This window comes from Camelina sativa, chromosome 20 (genome assembly GCF_030686135.1).
Source record: "Camelina sativa cultivar CO46 ecotype springtype chromosome 20, ASM3068613v1".
Classification (NCBI taxonomy): domain Eukaryota; kingdom Viridiplantae; phylum Streptophyta; class Magnoliopsida; order Brassicales; family Brassicaceae; genus Camelina; species Camelina sativa.
Window position 1 is genome coordinate 26,847,048 of NC_141899.1, and position 16,233 is coordinate 26,863,280.

Consider the following 16,233-nt stretch of genomic DNA (forward strand, 5'->3'; position numbering starts at 1 on the left):
CGAAGGTACGAAGCACATTCTAAGTTATGTACCATGTGATTCACATATAAGCTAAACCGATACTAGTACTAGGTATATCCGAAAGATGAAAAAACATTTGGAGAAGGAGAATATGGAATACGACCAATAAACATCTATAGCACCGACAAGATAGACAAAAGTTGTACAAGCTGCAAAGTATTGCCAGGAACTAATCAGACAGGTTGTGAGGGTTTTAAAACCATTGGCAGTCAATGTCATTATTACCAAACATGTGAAGTTATCACGTTTTACAACATACTTATGTCTTTTTTTAGATACCACATGGTGCAGATGAGTTTTTATGTCGGTGCCCCAACCCCTTCAGCTAAGCTTCTTCAATCAGCCTGAACCAGATGAAACAAGCAAATACTGATTTAGCCCCCTATACCGGTAAGAAGTAACAGAATAAAAATCATTAAAAGCAATGCTGTAACGAGCCTTGAAGATAGACGTCTTAGATTTGATGTTCATTGGACAAACCGACTATTGGTAACCTCAAGTTACCATATGAGTGGGATATAAAAACAATTGAATGGAATGTGTGACAGCTTTACATTAATGTTTCAAATAGCAAACTACTATGGACCGAGACAAATAAAAAGTCTCAAATGATCAAGGAGCAGAAAATACAAGTTAGCTTGCATATGGAAAGACTATTAGAAACTTATTTCAGCTATCAATCATGTTCCAGTAGAGAGACCGGGTAATGTATGAATAAGAGGGAAAAGAGGTTCCTGTCACTCTAAGACCTTCCAATTACACAAACAATTAGAAAAGACATTTCAGTGGAAAAAAAATGATGATAGAGCATCTTTTCAATCACTCTAATTCATTCCGAGCAAAAAATTTCCTAGTTTTAGTGGACCATATCTATATGTGCTTTGGATGTTCGGAAACAATATCAACAAAAACTTTCAATAAAAATTTTATACGCTGCTCCGTGACTAACTACAACCTCTGAATTTTGACAAAAATTACTGGAAACTCATAACTTGAAGCTAACACATAGGCTACTCTAAATTTAGCAGCAAACAGCAAACAGAGTTGATTAAATTCTATGATACAAAAGCAAAAGAATGGGAAGAGTGACCTGACCCTTTTCTATAAATCAACCTTGCGATGTTCCAACTATTTTCTTTCAAAGACCATATCTATCTATACTTTGGATACTGTGGAACAAAATCAAAACCCTCCAGTAGCTTTTTCAGGTTCTCATAGCAATGGATTTCTCGTCGGTTCAGACTAAACTACAATCTCTGAATTTTGTTAAATTACGCAAACCAAATCATAGGTCTCAATTATACGCTTATGGCCTCTCTCAAGGAATTAATCACTATAAAATCAAACCCTAAGAAGCTTCTCAGATTTGAATAACAATGGCTTTTCACGGTTCCAAAATTCAAATTAAATATCCAAATTCTGCAATTCACATCTCAATTTCGCTAAATTCTCCGAAAAACTCAAATCAAAAATTAAAATCCAACACAAAGGTCTTTAAAATCGAATTAATCGCAAACAAAGGAAACGAAAGAGAGAGAGCAAAACCTAGTTGTAGTAAAGCTCAAGACCCATGCCGTCATGGATCTCATAGTCCTTGAGAGTGATATGATCCTTGTAGATGTTGTACCACTTCTGAATTCGAATCTTCTCCGCTCGTGTTCCCGTCTGCGCCGCCACAAGCTTCTTCAGATCACCGATCGTGTCATCTTCGTTGCACTTCACCCTCACTTTCTTCCCCAAACGATCGTTGAGAACCACCTCGATCATCTTCTTCGCTCTTTCTACAAGTACAAAACCCTAGCCCCCAAATTTCGAATCCTCTCAAAAAGTAAAGCGATTTGTGTTTTCTAATGGTTATGGGTCGTCCGGGACTCGAGACTTTTATTTATATAGACCTTTTAAGTCGGTCTATTTATCTATTATAAGTGGATTATTAACAAAATTCATATATTACTTTTACTGTTGAGAAACCACTATATAATAGTGTATGAGACAAGAGAAAATAAAGAGTAGTAGAAGAGAAGTGTTGTGAACTATGACTACAAAACACTTATAAGTTTTGTGTTTTGTAACACTTTGTAAAGAAAACAAGAACTAACAAAGAGAGAGAGAGAGGGAGAGAGAGGGAGAGAGCAGCCGAGAGAGAGAGAGAGACTTTGAGAGTGTTTTTGATCAAGAAACTTATTTGTGTCATTCTTATTACACAACTCCTATTTATAGTGCATTACAAAAGACATGAGTCACACACTTAGACACTTGGTAATGACAAGTGGAAGTTGGTGTAATATTACAAAGACAAGTGTCCTAACATGTGTCTTGTGATGGATTAATCACAATTCTATTTCATAATACTCCCCCTTGATTATCCATCACACCATTGACGAGTTACGTACTACCTCATTAAAAACCTTGTCATGGAAAAACCCATTGGGATAAAAACCATGACAAGGGAAAAAGAGTATAGTAACGTAATCTCCCCCTCGAAAAGATAAGTATAATCTTTCTTCATAAATCTCGTAGATGACGCATTCCAATACTGTGAATATGCTTTCTGAATGTGGTAGTCGGAAGCGCCTTTGTGAATAGGTCTGCTGCATTGTCACTTGAGCGGATATGTTGGATATCAACTTCCTTCTTTTGCTCGAGTTCTTGAGTGTAGGAGAAAAATCTGGGAGGTATATGCTTTATTCTATCGCTCTTGATATAACCTTCTTTGATTTGGGCTACACAAGCAGCATTGTCTTCGAATAATGTTGTTGGCTCTTTCTTGGTGATTATTCCACTTGATTCTTGTATGTGGTTAGTCATCGATCTGAGCCATACACATTCTCTCGATGCTTCATGAAGAGCAATTATTTCTGCATGATTTGAGGAAGTGGCGACCAAAGTCTGTTTCTGTGAGCGCCATGAGATTGCAGTTCCTCCAATAGTGAAAACATATCCAGTTTGGGATCGGGATTTATGTGGATCTGATAAATATCCTGCATCTGCAAAACCAACAAGACCAACCGAAGAGTTTCTAGGATAGAATAATCCCAAGTCAATCGTACCTTGAAGATAACGGAGAATATGTTTTATCCCATTCCAATGCCTGCGAGTAGGGGATGAGTTGTATCTTGCAAGTAGATTCGTAGCAAAGGCAATATCCGGTCTAGTGCAATTTGCAAGATACATGAGTCCACCGATAGCACTCATATAAGGTACTTCGGGACCAAGTATTTTCTCGTTATTTTCACAAGGTCTGAATGGATTACTATCGACATTCAGAGATCTATTGACCATTGGAGTACTCAAAGGAGTCGCTTTGTCCATATTAAAGCGCTTTAAAATCTTTTTCGTATAATTTGATTGATGCACAAATATTCCATCTTGGAAATGTTCTATTTGGAGCCCAAGACAAAATTTAGTCTTTCCAAGATCTTTCATTTCAAACTCTTCCTTCATATGAGTTCTTGCATCATCAATCTCCTTTAGAGTTCCAATTATATTTAGATCATCAACATATACAGCAATGATCACAAATCCTGATGGAGATTTCTTTATGAAGACGCATGGGCATATTTCATTATTAACATACCCTTTCTTCAATAGGTATTCGCTTAAGCGATTATACCACATGCGCCCGGATTGTTTTAATCCGTAAAGTGATCGCTGTAATTTGATCGCACAAATTTCATTAGACTTAGAGTCTAATGCCTCAGGAATCTTAAATCCTTCTGGGATTTCATGTATATATCATTATCCAATGATCCATATAAATATGCTGTCACTACATCCATAAGGTACATTTCTAAAATCTTAGAAGCCGTTAGACTCATTAAGTACCTGAATGTAATTGCATCCATGACTGGAGAATATGTTTCTTCATAATCAACTCCGGGTCTTTGAGAAAAACCTTGTGCAACAAGTCGGGCTTTATATCTTGTGATTTCATCTTTCTCATTTCTTTTTTGCACAAATACCCACTTGCAACCAACAGGTTTTACATCTTTAGATGCAGTGACAAGAGGTCCAAAGACATTTCTTTTATTGAGCGAGAGCAACTCAAGTTGCATAGCCTTTTTCCATTTCTCCCAATCAGGCCTATGTTGGCATTCTGATACGGACCTTGGATCTGGATCATCTTTTTCATGATCGATCTCTTTAGATACAGAAAAAGAGAATATTCCATCATCATCATCATCGATTTCATCTCTATACCATAACATCCCATTTTGGGCATAGTTAATAGAAACCTCATATTTTTCTGTATCATCCTGAGGACTTTTCTTTTTATTTGGTTCTTCCTGAACCTTTTCATCTCCCATTTTCTTTTTCTTTCGGGGATTTTTTATCTTTAGAGCCCATTGGCCTCCCCCTTTTCAATTGAACCTTAGGTTCATTAGCTTTGCTTCCATCAAGTTCCTCTCTAGGAATTTCAACTCTTGATGGTGCATTTGCTGCGGGGATATATGACTTTGTCACCCTTTTTGTATCTGTGAACGCATCTGGTAATTGATTTGCCAAACCTTGTAAATGTACAATTTTCTGAACTTCCAGTTCACGTTGATTTGTAGGGGGATCAATGTATATCAAAGATGGTGTATACCATGTAATATCTTTTGGTACTTGTTTAATTCCTCCCCCTAACGCTGGAAATTCATCTTCATTAAAATGGCAATCGGCAAAACGTGCCGTAAACATATCACCAGTTTGCGGTTCAAGATATCGAATTATACTCGGGGATGCATAACCGACGTATATACCCAATCTCCGTTGTGGCCCCATTTTTGTTCTTTGTGGTGGGGCTATAGGCACATAAACCGCACATCCAAAAATACGGAGATAGGATATGTTTGGCTCTTGGCCAGATGCCAATTGTAAAGGGGAATATTTATTATATGCGCTTGGTCGTATTTGGACCAATGCCGCAGCATGCAATATAGCATGACCCTATATAGAAATTGGGAGTTTTGTTCTCAATATTAACGGTCTAGCAATGAGTTGTAGCCGTTTAATCAAAGATTCAGCCATGCCATTTTGTGTATGAACATGAGGAACCGGATGCTCCACATCGATTCCTATTGACATACAATAGTCATTGAAAGCTTGTGAAGTGAATTCACCGGCGTTATCAAGCCTGACTTTCTTTATGGCATAATCAGGGAATTGAACTTTCAACCTGATTATTTGGGCAATGAATTTTGCGAAGGCCGTGTTTCTTGTTGTCAATAGACACACATTTGACCATCTACTAGATGCGTCAATCATTACCATAAAATAACGAAACGGCCCGCATGAAGGGTGGATAGGTCCACATATATCACCATGTATTCTCTCTAAGAACAATGGTGATTCATTCCCAATTTTGGCTGGCGATGGCCGAATTATGAGTTTTCCTTGAGAACATGCATCACATGAAAACTCATCAGATCTAAAAATCTTTTTGTTCTTCAATGGATGACCATTGGAATTTTGCACAATTTTTCGCATCATAACTGAACCAGGATGTCCAAGTCTTTCATGCCATATCTTAAATGTACTAGTAAACTTAGAGTTTACTGTAACATAAGATGCGAAATTATTTATTTTTGTGCAATACAATCCAGAGGATAACATTGGTAATTCTTCCAATATATGTTTCTCCTCAGATGTTATGCGAAGATATTCAATGCCATTCTTATTCAGAGTCTCTATATGATATCCATTTCTTCGGATATCTCTGAAACTAATCAAGTTTCTATGAGACTTGGGGCAATATAATGCATCAATTTCAAATTTTGTTCCCCTTGGCATTGAAAAACTGGCTTTTCCAGAGCCTATAATAATCTTTGCATTACCACATATAGTGCTCACGCTTCTAGCAGAGTCTTTTATTTTGAGAGAGGAGAAATATTTTTTCTCTTTAAGTATTGAATGCGTTGTAGCACTGTCTGCTAGACAAATATCTCCATCCTCAATCTCAAAATGTGACATTTTCTGAGATAAAATATTTATAAAATAAACATTGATAAAATAACATAAAGTCTTACAAAAAAATCTTATCATATATTACAATAAAACTATTATCGAAAAAACATTTTATAAACATAAAGTACATATCAAACTATGACAAAGCATATCATGGCATATAGGCCTTATTCGCATGATTTTCCGTTTTCATTATCAATGAGAAAATCTGCTATATCAAGATGGGGTTCATCGTTTAGGCCATGGTAAGAAGGTCCAGCTTCATTAGAGATGAGGTTGGTCTCAACATTCCTTTCTTTTGCCTGTTGAGATGCTTGATACAGATCGGCCAAATGTTTTGGAATACGACAGGTCTGGTACCAATGTCCTTTCATGCCGCATCTGTAACAAGTACTTTCATCTTGTTTCTTTATAACGCGACCAACATTATTAATTTGAAGATGCTTGTTGGTTTTTCTTGCGTTGAAGTCATTAGGAGAGAAACCTCTTCCTCTTCCTCGTCCACGACCTTCTCCACGACCTCCTCCACGACCATGACCACGGCCTCGACCGCGTCCGCGTCCACGTCCTCGTCCTTGCCAATTATTATAGCTGGATGTAGAAACATTCACTTCTGAAAGTGGAGCTGATCCAGTTGGACGGGTTTGATGATTTATCATCACGAGCTCATTATTTTGTTCAGCAACATGCAAAACTTGCATTAATTCAGAATATCGAGTATACCCTCTTTCTCGATATTGTTGCTGTAGGAGTACATTTGAAGGATGGAAAGTTTGGAATGTTTTCTCGATCATATCATAATCGGAAACTTCTTCTCCGCAGAGAGCCATCCTTGAAGTGATTCCGAACAAAGCAGAATTATACTCACTTACACTTTTGTAATCCTGAAACCTCAGGTTTAGCCATTCATGTTTGGCTTTTGGTAAGATCACATACTTTTGGTGATCAAACCTATCCTTGAGCGTGATCCAAAGATCTGCAGGATTTTCTCTCGTGATGTATTCATTTTTTAAAACATCGTGGAGATGATGACGCAAGAACATCATGGTTCTTGCTTTTTCCTCTTCTAACCCCGTTTCTGACGGATCGATGGTTTTGAGAAGCCCATTCCCTTTCAGATAGAATTTTACATCTAATGCCCATGTCATATAATTTTTTCCAGAGATATCAAGGGCGGCGAATTCAAGCTTTGCCAAGTTTGACATGATTACTCAAACCGATGACGGATTGAGAGTTGATCGTGCTGATAACGTGTTGAGAAACCACTATATAATAGTGTATGAGACAAGAGAAAACAAAGAGTAGTAGAAGAGAAGTGTTGTGAACTATGACTACAAAACACTTATAAGTTTTGTGTTTTGTAACACTTTGTAAAGAAAACAAGAACTAACAAAGAGAGAGAGAGGGAGAGAGCAGCCGAGAGAGAGAGAGAGAGACTTTGAGAGTGTTTTTGATCAAGAAACTTATGTGTGTCATTCTTATTACACAACTCCTATTTATAGTGCATTACAAAAGACATGAGTCACACACTTAGACACTTGGTAATGACAAGTGGAAGTTGGTGTAATATTACAAAGACAAGTGTCCTAACATGTGTCTTGTGATGGATTAATCACAATTCTATTTCATAATATTTACATATTTATTTTTTTCTTTTTTCGTGACATTAAAAATTTATTAATAACAAAAACATTTGCATTATATTTTGTAGAGTTAATTTTTTTACCAGGGTAGAATTATGTTTTACTTAAAAAAAGAAAACTCTTATATCTAACTAGATAAGGGTTTGCACAATGTGGGGGTACAGAAATCGTTGAAGAGAATAAATCCTAAACCCTAAACAATTTTAAAAAAAGTACTAGGATTTAACCCGCGGTACACCGCGGGACAATGTTTTTAATTTTAAAACTTTAAAATTTATATTGTATTTATTTGTTATTTTATTATTGTTTTATTAATTTTAAAAATATAAAATTTTACAGTTATTTGATAGAAGTATTCAAAGTCTAGGAATTTTGTAATGTTTTCAAGGTTTTAACTCGTGTGGTATATGTATAGTCTAGTAATACATTTATCTCATGGTACACATCTATAACTGTTTAAAAAAAAAACAATTACGCTTAACTCCCTATATGAGATTAATGCCAACCCGTCTCACCAAAATCAAAATAAGTTTTTGCCTAAAAAAAAATCAAAATAAGTTTTTGAAAGTGTTTATGATTCCTTGATTATTGAGAATGCATTACATCGATACATATAGCAGAGGAGGTTCCACTAGAAAGGGAAGTCTCCTAAATTAGAGGGATTATATACAATCAAATATTGACAAGATAATCTACATATGGAAGTGAATATATCATTCCTAACAGCCCCCCGCAGTCACATCGTCGGATTTGCAGACGGTGAGACTGGACCTAAACTCTTGATGAATGGAAGTAGGGAGTCCCTTTGTGAAGATATCAGCATATTGTAGCGATGTTGGTACATGAAGAACACGGACCTCGCCTATAGCCACTTTATCCCGTACGAAGTGAATGTCCAGCTCAATGTGTTTAGTTCGTTGATGTTGAACTGGATTTGTGGAGAGGTAGACTGAGCTGACATTGTCACAATATACGATGGATGCAGACTTGATGGGGCGATGTATCTCAAGCAACAAATTACGTATCAATGTGAGCTCAGCTCGGTGTTAGCGACGCCCTTGTATTCAGCCTCTGTGCTGGATCGCGACGGTGTTGGTTGACGTTTTGCGGACCAGGAGATGAGGTTGGGACCGAGATAAACGCAATAATCTGAGGTGGACCGTCGAGTATCAGGACAACCGTCGCAATAACAGTTTTTTTTATCAAGTTTAATTATGTTAATTGTTTTACCTAATTATCATTTTTTATAGTTTATAATTTTTTCATGTCAATATATATAGTTTATGATAATTAATAGAATTTAAATTTTTTTGGTATTCCTCAAAAAATAAAAAATAAACCAAATTATATGGGGGGTTTTCAACATATTTAATGTGACATTTTATAATTAGATTTTCGGTTTAGAAAATTTATTAATGTTAATATAATTATGGATATTGTAAACTTTTGTTATGGAAAATCTGTTGTATATCATTTAAATTTGAGAGATTCTAGCATCAACAAAAATAGTTTTGGAGATTTAATAGGTTAAAACTTTAATGGGTAGAGTTGTTTTTGGAAAAATCGGAATGTATAGATGTTGTTAAGATTTTATGGCAATAAATGTAACAAATGTTGGTCAATTTAAGAAAGTTTAGTATTTGAGTTTCTCTGCAATGTTATTTATGGAATTGTTTTAAGGGTTAATGTTGTAAAAAATATATTAAATAAGTAAAACTTAAAGGGCATAAACCAAAATGTACTTCAAAGATGTTAATTTAGATTAAAAGAAATTTTATTTCTTGAAATAAATACATAAATAATTTTATTTAGAAAAGAAAACATATTTGTATTTACCTTCACACACTTATTTATATTTTAATCTATACTAAATAAAAGTAAAAGTTATAAACTCCTTAAGGAGTCCACATAGGATTTTAAACCACCAATAGAGATTTGACATATCACTAATTAACATCTTTTAAAAATACAAAAATTTCTATATTATTAATACTTTTTTTAAAAAAAAGTTTATTCTATGGAAATAAAATCTATATAATAATTTTTTTTTAAATTTAAGTTTTTGTTTCCAAATACTAATCAAAATATAAAAATTTATATCTATTAAAAATTTTAAATTGATAAACGAAAATATTTAAAATAAGATTATTTATAATAAAGTTAAAAGAAAATAAGTAAAATATATGGAAATAAATCTATATAAGATAATATTTGTAAATTTAAGTTTGAAAAAGTTTAATCTATGGAAATAAAATAAATATAAGAAAATACTTGTAAATTTAGGAACAAACATATAAATGTTAAATCGTGCATACATGCTAAATCATTCAAATAAAAATTTCCAAATTTACAAAAACTCCTTTTAGCTTAAAACAAAAAGGGAAAAATTCTACTTAGCAGCAAAAAAAATAAATAGGAAAGCTTACAAATTCTAAATTAGGTGTATTTGTATAAATAGGCATCTAAAACAGAGAATGAATCAACCTCAATATAATTGAAAACAATAGCTCTACCAAAACTTCTTCAATCGTCAAGCACGTCGTCCTCTTCAAGCTCATTGAATTACAATGGCACCTGCAACTTCTCCTCCTTCAGGTCCATTACTTCCCTCCTTGACTTATGGGGTTACTTATGGGGTTTGAACTGCTGCTCATAGACCAGAAGGTACAACTATTTATTTGATAATTGATATATTGCGAAGTGGGCAGTCCGCTAAAATTATGGAAACGCTGTTGGAAATCACTTGGTGAAGACATGCCTTACATACAACCCAAGATTTTCAGCTTTCAAAGGCTACACCTAGAAGAGCCTGATCTTCAAAAGTATACTTTAATTGAGATAGAGAAGATAATGCACCAGTATGAACGATAAGATTATCCGTGGCAAAATCACTTTTTGACCAGCGTGGCAAAATACTTTGATTTTGTGTCTGTGGTTGAACGTGAAGCAAGATTCCAACGTTAATAAGAAAGAAGCATAGATGGATGAACAACTAACTTAACCAAAAGACATAACCAATACTATCAAACTCTCCGACAGACGGTAATCAGATTAGTTCCCAATTCATTTGATCGAAAGGAAAGAAGAAGAAGAAGAAGAAGAAGAAGAAGAAGAAGAAGAAGAAGCTTACATTGCTTTCAAAATAATTCCCAATTCCCAATTCATCTGATCATTTATGTAATCCTCGGCCTTCTTGGTAGTGTCGGCAGCCAACTTCCCCAATTTCCCTAGCGTGTCCTTAATCGAATCCATCGAATTTGCCACCAAAACAATATCAATCACAGGATTAGGATGCAAAAATCGGATATAGAACAAGAAGAAGAAGACAGAGGCAAGAGAAACGTAAGGATTTAACTCAGTCTTGAGAATCGCCGTAGGTGAGCTGTGAAGAGACGATGTTTTTGATTATCTGTATTTGACTTATGCAACACCACCCATCTGGTTTGTTAATAATTTTTAATATCCATTTATAATTTCTTATCTAGATATCACCGAAGAAAAAGAAAAGGAAGACAATATATACACATGTACTTATATTGGTAGTTTAGTAGTTTTTTTTTTGTATAAAGTATAGTAGTTATTTCTAATGTTTTGTCAAAATATTTTTATAACTGCTTTACTAATAGGCTAATAACAAAATCTAACATTTTTAAATTTGATATTTCTAATAGCAAGCAAGAGAAAATGACACATCATATTTCTATGATGTTTTTCTACAATTCTACTATTCTAAAATTACATAAATAATGTTAATAAATTTTTTTCTAGAAATATGTTAAATTAAATTAAACAAATATAGTAATTTATTTTATTATTAGATATCAATGTATAGCTATTAAACAAAATAATCTTAAAAATATTTAAAACAAATTATATAAATATATCCGCGCGTAGCGCGGATTCAAAACCTAGTATATTATAACAATTATTACAATAATCTAAAGCTAAATTATATCCCACCAAAATCATATTTGTATTAACTTTCATATACTTATTTATGTTTTTATATTTTTAATATATTATAACAATTATTACAATAATCTAAAGCTAAATTATATCCCACCAAAACTTTTACCAAATACTTATCATTAAAAATATTATTATTGTCAAATTTCAAAAAAGTTTCACAACTTATTACAAAATATTTTACATGCAAAGAATTCATCAAAGCAACATATAATGTAATAACCACGTACAATTTTACTAACCACGTACAATTTTATTGTATGTTTCACCATTATAAGTATGCTCTTAAACCCTATATTATTTTATTGTTAAAGTATGTGCTTTATCACCACCTATAAAATGTCTTTTAAAAAAATTAAACAAATTTTATGCTGCTTGGCATAATTATAATTACTAAAATTGTTTTGTGACATAATTTCTTTAACCAATAATTTTTTTTACTCCAAAGATATTTTGGATGAACAACTGGTGAAAATTATCTACTCTATTACAATGATTTTATGACCAACTCAATCAAAGTTGACAAATTGAAAAAAAGTTAATATAACATAATAAAAAATAAAAATTTGAAGATTATAATCATGATGGTATATATAAAGCCTTAGATAATTCAGATATACAAAATAGAAACTTTATAAAAAAATCCAAAACATGATATATGTCATAATCGCGTTAATGATCAATGTCTTATTTACTCCTCAGAAGTATCGCATTGTACTAAAATTACTTAGAACTATGACCTCATCTCAAATATTATCTAATCGTAAGTTCTCAACTTATTTCTACACTAATCAAAAGTTCTCATATATTTCTCTATATACCTGGATTTAAACGATTTACGAACCAAATCTGATAGAAAATGTAACATCCGCGAACCAATTTTTTGTAAATTTGGTGTGGGTGTCGATCGACACCCTTGGTGGCATCGATCGACACCATGTTTTTCCGGTTTGGTCGGGTTTGATTTAATTGTCGATTGGTTCGGTTTGGTTCAATTAAAATCCCTAAATCGTGTGTAAAAGGGGAAAACGACCCTAGGTCGTGTTATTTTGTTGGTAGTCGCCGCTTTTGAGAGAAAGAGAAAGAGAGAAAAGAGAGAAAACGTTTCTGTGACTTTCTGGGTTTGTTCTTGGGGTTTTTGGAGAGATCTGAGGCTGTAGGAGGGTTAGCTGTTGCTGGAAACGAAGGGGGAGCTTCTGGAGGTGTTGTTTTCCACGTTTCTCAATCCAATCTTCCTGTTCTTGAGGTGAGTGCTTGACCATGGTTGATCTAAGCATGAGATCTCTCTTGTTTGTGTGTTTTCTTTGCTGTTTGTGTTGTTTTGTTGCTTGGGTTCGTTGTTTTTGTGATTCCCAGTGATTTCTGAGGTAATTGGGTGAGTTTGAGACGGATTCGAGATGATTGGGAAGGAGAGTTCGATGTTCGGTTTCGCGCAGATCGTGTCTGCAGAGGAGGCATCGATCGACACTAGGAAGCATCGGTCGACACCATTTGGAGTGGCATCGGTCGACACTGTTTAGCATCGGTCGACACCATTGTTTGTAGCATCGATCGACACCGTGAGGCATCGGTCGACACTGGTCTCAGTCGAGACTTGATTTCCTGGTTTGATGTATTGTTGTGTGTTGTTTGTTTTGCTTAAACTTGAGGGTCTCATATGCTTGTGTGTATAACCCAGTAGATGGGAGGACGGCCTCACTAAGTATTTATGATAATACTTACGCATCTCAATTGTTGTTTGTGGTGTGCAGGTAAAGGCAAAGTGTGATCGTGGAATCAAAGGCGATGAGGAGGAGGATGTTCTAGGGGCTTGATTGATTGTGGTCTAGCTGGTGTTAGGTTGCTAGATTAAGTCATTGGAACATTGTAGGATGTTAGCTTTTGGTTGTTCTTTTGTTTGGATTATGATGATATTGGATTATTTATGTTGGAATTTTCTTGGATTAATGGAATTGTTTTATTTGGTTATCCGCGGTTATTGTTTTGTTGTTAGGTTGTTAGTGGGTATGGGACCACTAGTAATTTAAGGTATATAAAAAAAAAAAACGGGAAGGGTTGTTTCAGAAAACCACAAAAATCAGGTTTGAAACCAATTTTAAAATGGTTTACCGTTCCAACTTCCCAAATTACAAAATCGCTTCTCAATTACTCGGTCAAGCAGCTTTTGTTTCAGTACCAGAATCATTGACATTTATCCATAAGATAAAACTCTAGATTTTCACCAAATACATCAACCACCGACTAATATTTGAAACTTATAACGCTAGTAACTGTAGAATTACTTTTGGAAACTCCATCAGTGTCTCCATCCTCCATTAATTTAGCGGGCTTTATATACTTTGATTCCATTTCATTGCATCTGATAGCTTCCATTGAAGGGCCCACACGAATAAAATACCCAAAATAGATCGGCAAAATTATATCAGAAAAAAAGAATCAAATATTAAAGCTTTTGATATAAACATGTAAATTTTATGTAGATATAATGGTTTTTTTAATTAGTTGTTCCTATTACATTTCAAAAATAATAATTCTTTTGACATAACTTATGTTATTTTTTTTAGATTTGTTATTTGCTAATTTTTGATTAATAATAATATACATGCTTAATGATTTTTTTTTGTTTATACATGTCAAATTCTAATTGAGAAAACACATATAATATAATTAGCGTAAGATATCTATTAGATTCCCTTGCAAGTTATCTGTGGTTAAATTTGAATGTTTGCTAGTTTTAATTTCTTTTGATTGTTTGTAAGAAATCCTGAAATATATGTTTTTGTTAGATGAAAGTGTCTCGACAAAAAGAGAAAAAGTTAAAAAGTTAAAGTTGTTACCATTTTCTTAGCTGCATAGTTGTAAGTTGGGATTCCTATATTTTGTAAATAATATTAGTCAATTATGAAAATATGTATGTGAAGCTGAATATGAGTTTTATACTTATGCATTGATTTAGTTTGTCGACCCATGCCTGAAGTGTAGCTAGTTTCAGTCGTATATGAGGTTCATCGGTAAGCGCCTTCTCCGTCATAACAATCTGATCATTATTCATACTGGTTCTATTCCTTTCCTTGGCTGACTTTTCGTTATTTTCACAGCTTTGGTTTTAATTTGTAGTGCTCATATTTGAAAACTCTAATTGAGTTTGATACATCGGAATGACGTCTTCCTCTCTATATATACGACAAAGATCTGAGAGAATACATATCTTTATATTTAAACTAGATGAGGACCCGCCCGATGTGCGGGTTTAAAGAGTTATAAACTAAACTAAGTTTAATAAAATATATTAAAATTTGTTGTATGTTATTTATAAATTTTGTTTTCTTATAATATTCTGATTTATATCTATTTACAAATCTTTTATGTATGTTACTATTAAAAGTGCATTTTTTATATCTAAATATATTCTCTGTTACAAATATATTCTTTATCACCACCTAGAAAATGTCTATATAAACACATTAAGCCAACCATTTTACTTTTACTTATGCATAGTTTTTTAATTACTAAAATTGGTTCGAGGGTGGAGACCATGGTTCGAGGAACGCCTGGCGCACCAATAACCTACTGGTGGATTTGGATGAATAGTTCATGTCCATAGTGAGGGGTTAGGATCGATGCCCTGCAGGGCCAGCTTGGGGCCTATGGGGGCAAAGCTAGCAATGAGGCTAGTGGGGTCTACGGAACGGGTTGTTACACCAACCTCCTCCACCATGGAAAGAACCTTGCTTCTGCCTTCCTTCCTTGGGGAGATAACCTTGCGTCTTACCTCCTCCACCTTCCTCACTTGGGGAGATAACATTCCGTCAAACCTCCTCCACCTTCCTCCCTTGGAAAGATAACCTTGTGTCCAACCTTCTACACCATAGAGAGAACATCGGCTCTGCCCTCCTCCTGTGTGGAGAAAACATGTTTACTTCTTTTTGCTATCTCAAAATGATTTGCTCTGACAACTAATGAAAGTAAACACCTTTTTTCTAATGTCACACAAATTTTTTGATAGTAACTAATGTTAAATTTTCCAATGTATTCGTGGAAGTGTCTTTGACACACCATGATGTAGCCTCTGTCTCTGTAACGCCTCAACGACCACTCTCAGTCCATGTGCTCACCTTCCTAAGTGGGCCCTACAACTATTCTCGGCTCATGGACCCACCAATATTTGATGGCCGGTTTGTTATGTCTGGGAGGCTTTTAAAAATTGTTTACCGATCCTACAAATCAACAAATGATATTTTCCGGTATTTTTTCCTTACTCGCACAGTTTCGACAATCAATTTCTAGAATGTCACCCATCATGAAATTCTCTCAGGACCCTTGACCGAAAAAATAAGTGTATTTTGGTGATATATGTAGCCAAAATCAATTATTTTAAACGTTTCTGCAAACCAGGGTGTCCTAGTCTTTGAGCTCCTATGGATCTATAAACAATGATTTATGTTTTTCCAATCTATATATCTATGTTTGTTATAAGCTTGTGTTTGATTAACCTATTTTATCCATCCATTAGGTTGATGAGCTTCTACTCGTTATCTCCTTTTGGGATTGAATGAATAATGGTAACAATTATGGTTGCAAAATAAAGAAGAGTTTATGACCAACCAATCAAGGTTGAAAAATTAGAAGAAAATCAATTTGACATAATTAAATA

The 16,233-nt window shown here is 34.3% G+C and overlaps 2 protein-coding genes and 1 long non-coding RNA gene across 5 annotated transcripts; all 3 read right to left on the bottom strand.

Annotated features, from left to right (window-relative positions):
* Positions 1 to 258: 258 nt before the first annotated feature.
* LOC104771344 (ubiquitin-like protein 5) lies at positions 259 to 1,893 on the bottom strand. Its single transcript, XM_019242308.2, has 2 exons — positions 1,567 to 1,893; positions 259 to 365 (listed from the first exon to the last, which is right to left on the bottom strand). Exon 1 carries the CDS (start codon positions 1,786 to 1,788, stop codon positions 1,567 to 1,569), a length of 222 nt encoding a protein of 73 aa, XP_019097853.1. The 5' UTR covers positions 1,789 to 1,893; the 3' UTR covers positions 259 to 365.
* Positions 1,894 to 6,137: 4,244 nt separating this feature from the next.
* Positions 6,138 to 7,567, bottom strand: LOC147919425 (uncharacterized). The gene has a single exon (XM_087503963.1). It carries the CDS (start codon positions 7,173 to 7,175, stop codon positions 6,138 to 6,140), a length of 1,038 nt encoding a protein of 345 aa, XP_087360089.1. The 5' UTR covers positions 7,176 to 7,567.
* A 2,324-nt stretch (positions 7,568 to 9,891) lies between these two features.
* LOC104771346 (uncharacterized) lies at positions 9,892 to 11,106 on the bottom strand. 3 transcript variants are annotated; one of them, XR_015593559.1, is made up of 4 exons: positions 10,969 to 11,106; positions 10,744 to 10,850; positions 10,372 to 10,542; positions 9,892 to 10,259 (listed from the first exon to the last, which is right to left on the bottom strand). It is a non-coding gene; the product is annotated as an uncharacterized LOC104771346 (long non-coding RNA). The 3 variants fall into 3 exon arrangements; XR_015593560.1 differs by having other exon boundaries at positions 10,744 to 10,840; positions 10,969 to 11,103; XR_015593558.1 differs by lacking the exon at positions 10,969 to 11,106 and having other exon boundaries at positions 10,744 to 10,883.
* Between the last annotated feature and the right edge of the window lie 5,127 nt (positions 11,107 to 16,233).